At 38.3% G+C, this 6,316-nt stretch overlaps 1 protein-coding gene across 1 annotated transcript in view; it reads left to right on the top strand.

Moving 5' to 3' along the window:
- The first annotated feature begins 902 nt into the window (after positions 1–902).
- LOC106466896 (rho guanine nucleotide exchange factor 17-like) overlaps positions 903–6,316 on the top strand; it is a 51,282-nt gene continuing 45,868 nt past the window's right edge. Inside the window, exons 1-3 of the mRNA XM_022394972.1 lie at positions 903–985; positions 3,360–3,452; positions 4,822–4,998. Of these exons, the coding sequence (XP_022250680.1) occupies positions 3,411–3,452; positions 4,822–4,998 (219 nt within the window). The 5' untranslated portion in view covers positions 903–985; positions 3,360–3,410. The remainder of the gene's footprint in view (positions 986–3,359; positions 3,453–4,821; positions 4,999–6,316) is intronic.

The raw sequence follows: 6,316 nt of genomic DNA, 5'->3' as shown, positions 1-6,316 counted from the left end.
GAAGGAAGAAAGATTTCTCCAGGTTTCATATATCAGTCATGGCAATGTGACGACAGTGAAGGAAAAAAGATGTCTCCAATTTTCATATGTCAGTCATGGCAAGGTGACGACAGTGAAGGAAGAAAAATTTCTCCAGTTTTCATATGTCAGTCATGGCAAGGTGACGACAGTGAAGGTTACTGGTGCTCATTTATTTCATTGAAATATTTGTTGTAAATTACTACACCAAATATATTCCAAATCAACCAAATTATGTCTTGCTCCTTTGTCCGTAGTCATAAATAGAAAAAAAATTATCATAGTGATGGAAACTTATTATAAGCAAAGCTTGTAGAGGGAGCACCAAGTCATACTTCTGACACAGTCGGGGGAGGTCTATACAAACCTTGTTTCTTGTAAGTTCCCACCACTCTTTCAGAAGTATGACGGTGTCACTTATACAAACCTTCCTTCTTGTGCCTGCCCCAACTGTGTCAGAAGTATGACTCGGTGCCACCTATACAAACCTTCCTTCCTGTGCCTCCTCCAACTGTGTAAGAAGTACGACTCGGTGCCACCTATAGAAACCTTCCTTCCTGTACCTCCCCCGACTGTGTCAGAGGTATGACTAGGTGCCACCTATAGAAACCTTCGTTCTTGTGCCTCCCCAACTATGTAAGAAGTATGACTCGGTGCCACCTATACAAACCTTCCTTCTTGTGCCTCCCCAACTGTGTAAGAAGTATGACTCGGTGCCACCTATACAAACCTTCCTTCTTGTGCTTCCCCAACTGTGTCAGAAGTACGACTCGGTGCCACCTATACAAACCTTCCTTCTTGTGACCAATGATATTTAACACTAATGTATAGTGTATATATATATTTGTAGTTCACCAAGCAACATGTTATTGATACGTATACTACATTCATCAACAACTGGAAGTCTGCCAAGGATGCTCTCAAACTGACCACACAGGCAAAACCTGCTTTTCAAAAGTTTTTAGAGGTGAGATTTTCTGTTTATCGTTTGGTTCTGTTACGTTTTTAAAATTCCCCCTTCTCTCTACCTGTTCTAATGAAATAATTTCGTTATTTCACCAAGTAGTGTTAATAAACGCGTTCGTTATTTTAGAAGACATGCAAATAAAGTCAACTATCGCTGTATTAATGACGTTACATTAAGTAGGCTTAACAAAATGTTTATAAAACCTAGAACTTTCGCCGTCATCAATTTTAAAATTGAAATGTATAAAACTGGACTTGCATAAGTAATTAAGTTTGATAGCAAATTATAATTTTGCTTGGTTATCAAGTGGGTTACTATATCGCTAATGTCATCGATATGTCTTAGACCAAATGTTCATGTTTGTTTAACATTCTTATTAACGGTAATGCATTGATCATGTTTTAACATCATAGACGCAAAGAAGTAGAATTCCACATGTATATCTGTGTGTGTTTTGTGAACCTTTTTCATTTTACGCACTGAATGTTAAGAACGTAATCCACTGAAAACCTCATCCCACTTCAGCAATAATTCAAGTCAACCACTACGAATCGAACCCTGGATTTTAACGTTGTAACTTGTACACTTACCACTGACCCACTAATATTAATGTGGATGTATTTGAAGTGAAAGAAAGGTTCAATATTTGGTTATTTTCAACTGTACAGACCCGGCATGGCCAGATGGTTGGGACGCTTGACACGCAATCTGAGGGTCGCGGGTTCGAATCCCCGTCCCACCAAACATGCTCACCCTTTTAGCCGTGAGGATTTATAATGTGACGGCCAATCCCGCTATTCGTTGATAAAAGAGTAGCCCAAGAGTTGGCGTTGGGTGGTGATGATTAGCTGTCTTTCCTCTAGTCTTTCACTGCTAAATTAGGGACGGATAGCGCAGATAACCCTCGGGTGAGAAGAAAACAAAACCTTCCTTTCTAAACTGAAAACCCCTCCCCCCAGTGGCTTAGCGGTAAGTCAATAGGCTTGTGACACTAAAATTCAGGTTTCGATACCCATGGTTGGCAGAGCACAGATGCCCCATTGTGTAGATTTGCGCTTAATAACAACCAGTCAAAGAAACAAATTGAAGACGCCCCCAGTGACTCAGCGATAACAATCACACTTAAGACACTTAAACTTTGTGTGTGTGTGGAGGGGGACTGGTATTGAGAAATGTAATGAAAAGAAAAGTAAAAAATATATGATATTTGGTACTAAACTACGCTCAAAAAATTGTAATGATAGTTCCAAGTTCTATTGTCTAGTATGTAATGCTTACTTAAGAACATAAGCGATACTGTTCAACCCCACTAAGCCAGTATAATACTCTGTTTCATGAACAACAATTATATTTCATAACATGTTAAAAATAGCTACTTGTGAAAATATCTATATATAGATATATTCCAAATTTAAACGTACCAACTGAATGTTAAACGTTTCTTTGGCACAAAAAACGAGAAGAAAACAAAATAACCTATGGGATTCGAAACCTTATCTTTCACTTTTTTCACTCAAGTATAACTTAATTCCAGAGTAATAAAAACTACCGCTTAAGTTTACTTTAAGAGCGAATGTATTAGTTTACACGTACATACGAGGCCAGGCGTGGCTCGGTAGTTAGCGTGCTTGAAATGTGAATACGAATGTTCGTAGCTCGCGTTCCGTTGTTCCAAAAATGCGCTAAGCTCTGTAGGTCAGATCCCACTATTCGGTCAAACAAGAGCAGTCCAAAGTTGGCATTTGGTGCTATCTGACCAGCTACGTTTCTTCTGGTACAATGGTCCTCGTCCCACTGGTGGTGTGAGAAGCTAACACAGTCTTCTGGTACAATGGTCCTCGTCCCACTGGTGGTGTGAGAAGCTAACAAAGTCTTCTGGTACAATGGTTTTCAAAGTGTGGTCCTCGTCCCACTGGTGGTGTGAGAAGCTAACAAAGTCTTCTGGTACAATGGTTCTCAAAGTGTGGTCCTCGTCCCACTGGTGGTATGAGAAGCTAACAAAGAGATATGACTTTACAGTTTAGTCCTAGCTGAGGACAGTAAAATAAAAATTTCACTTTAAACTTTCCACCCTCAAAAATTTAACTTTCAGTTTTCGGTAGATGGAGTCAGTTACTTATAGTAAACAGCATGGGAAAATTACCCAACAAGATGGACAACCGAAGACCCCATGGTGAACCCTCTAAGCCTTATGGATTTACCAGTAACTATCAGACAAGAGGGAGTAGTAGGCGTTGTGATGATGTTATAATTTTAAGTAACAAGATAAACAACCCGTTGTTAGGGGATCGTATTGAGTGAAACAGGTTAGAGCCATCAAGGATAGTGACCGTAAAAACATTTTTGTAGTTTTGTTTTTATTTCCTGTTTGCAGCATACGTCTCGTGAGCACAAAGGAAAACTTACGTTAGACGCCTTACTGATTATGCCTGTTCAACGGATTCCCCGCTACGAGCTCCTGATCAAGGTAAGTGTATGGTAATCACCCGTGCCACAAAACGCCCTCTATATTTTCTAAGTACACAGTAGATCATTTTGTTCCGTTGATTAGTGCGAGACATAACTGTCGAAACGTTGTGGTTTGAAATTTAGTGATTGTTGTAGTGAAGAAACATAGCTTGACGTCTGATGCTTAGTCGGTTTAGTTTTTGCAAACAAAACTAGTCTTTTACCACGAGACAGTTATATAATCCTACTACACTTCTTTACAAACTATGTGATCACGAATATGAGGTTTTACTTCAAAATCATATTTAATACATTATGGAATTCGAAAATGTCACGTCACCTTTTCTTACTGGGTGTAACTGACACCCAGGAGTGGCATACATATAGGTGAAGTAGCTGGGGTAACTGTCCCAGGTGTCCACCTGACCTGACTCAAATTAGTCTCAACTCATGAAAGGTCAACTTGTGAGGTACACAAATTAGTCTCAACTAATAAAAGGTCAACTTGTGAGGTACATAAAATTAATGTTGTTTTTTTTGTCTGATGATACTTATTCTCAACTAGTATTGGGTTATTTGTAAGATATAAAAAATAACACTTTTAGGACCAGGATCTCACCTCATATACAGTAGTAACTCGTTAAAGGCCCATCTGTAAACAACTAAAGATACCGTAACCCCCCCTCGCCCAGTCCATGTAATATTACACGAAACAGTCGGAAACATTGTTTTATTTTACTTATGTTAAAACTTACTGCATTTCTTTATTTACGAAACACTAGTAGGAGTTAGACCTCCCTCCTCCCCCGCATAAAAATAATTGGGCCCCCTATATTTATTTCCCTATAATTTTAGTTACGATTCGGGCCTTCTTTCGGCTCGGGCCTCCGTAAAATTGTGGGGGCATACTTACGGCACTGCTCCTGGGCCTTTAAATAGACCACGGAGGACGATTATACATAGAATTATTAGTTTTTTACTCACTAAATATTTCTATCATTTAGTTTAGTAAATTAATGATGAAAACAAAATCAAATACTAGGTTAAGAAAATACATAATCCATATTTAAATAACATATACATATATAGATATATTGCTTTAGTCAGACACGGTAATAAAATCTGTTGTTGTTGTCAGATGATAAAAACATTGGAGAAAGATGTTTTAGCTTTATACAAGTACTTTATTTTCGTTGAGTTGAACCTCCTTCCACTTCCTCACTGACAAAATTGTATCCATAACAACAAAGCGTAATACGTTCAAACAACAAAGCGTAATACGTAAGTTATCAAATTTCAGCATATGTATATTTGCTCATATGAATTTAAATATAACGTTATACAATACATATGGAAGAATGTAATATCTGCTTTAAACCAATCAACAGGAACTGTTGAAGCACACCCCTGTTGACCATCCTGACCACCAGTCACTTGTCCTGGCTCAAAAAGAGGTCCACGAGCTAGCAGTGAAGATCAATAAGATGGAACGTCAAGCCTTCCAGTACGAGCAGTTGCAACAGAGAGTCAAAGATATTGAAAATTTAATAGATGGCGCTGTTGACGTGAGTAAAACGCATATACATTGAACATTAGGTTATTCCTGAATCACGAATAACACTCAGATACAGCAAAAAAAAAAGAAGTTTTTATTTAATTGACCAACCTAAAACTTCCATTAATAATTAAACTTGGATTATTTGAAAATTGCGTATTCTATTGTAACCTAAGTTACAGTCGACAATTAACGAGCGTTTCTTGAATCACGTAACACGTAATTGTGTTAATGTGTTTGATTTAATTCGTTTCGACAATAGCTGTATTTCCTCTGGTAAACATAATTAGTATGTTTTTGTCAGAATCTCGTTAACTTTTGGTTATAAATTTGCTTATTTAACTAGATGTCCCCCGGTGGGACAGCGGTAAGCTTACGGACTTACAACGTAAAAATCCAGGGTTCGATTCCTTCGCGGTGGACACAGCAGATATCCAAATTTGGCTTTTCTCTAAAATAACCAAATAATATAGATATGTAAAAATGAACCAAGTCATAATTTTGCGGCCCGACATGGCCAAGTGGTTAGGGGGCGCTCGACTCGCAATCTGAGGGTCGCGGGTTCGAATCCACGTCCCACCAAATATGCTCTCCCTTTCAGCCGTGGGGGCGATATAATGTGACGGTCAATCCCAGTATTCGTTGGTAAAAGAGTAGCCCAAGAGTTGGCGGTGGGTGGTGATGACTAGCTGCCTTTCCTCTAGTAGTGCACTGCTCAATTAGGGACAGCTAGTGCAGATAGCCCTCGTGTAGCTTTGCGCGAAATAAATAAAAACAAACATAATTTTGCTTAAATACAATTTTGTGGTCTTCCTCAATTAATTCAGTAAAGCAGTGACGAACATTGTTTTTTGACGTGGACCAATCACAGATACAGTTGTGCCAAAACGCACCGGAATGCAGTTCCCATACCTTTTTTTTGAACGTGTCACCATGAGAACTCGCAAACGACACCGTATTTTACAGTTAGTCAAGTATTACTGTTGCCCATTGACGATTGTATTTCAATATCAGTATATAAACAAAGTAAGCTTTTAGTGTATTATTCGCAAACGAAATATCCTAAACATAAAGAAGTCGGTGGGAGGGAATGCTTTATCCTAAACATATAGAAGTCGGTGGGAGGGAATGCCTTCGAGTACTCCCACAAAGCATCATGTTTTTAATGTTGTAAATGGAAGTAAATTTAGCATTCAATCGCTTTGAGCACATCGCATTTAAAAAATTATGAGAAGAATTATGACCCTGTGACGAACTACAAATATATATATATACATTAGTGATAAATATCATTGGTGAACTACAAATATATATATATACTATACATT

Source organism: Limulus polyphemus, unplaced genomic scaffold (assembly GCF_000517525.1).
Source record: "Limulus polyphemus unplaced genomic scaffold, Limulus_polyphemus-2.1.2 Scaffold2414, whole genome shotgun sequence".
In the NCBI taxonomy this organism is placed as follows: domain Eukaryota; kingdom Metazoa; phylum Arthropoda; class Merostomata; order Xiphosura; family Limulidae; genus Limulus; species Limulus polyphemus.
This window is presented reverse-complemented; position numbering and strand designations above follow the sequence as displayed.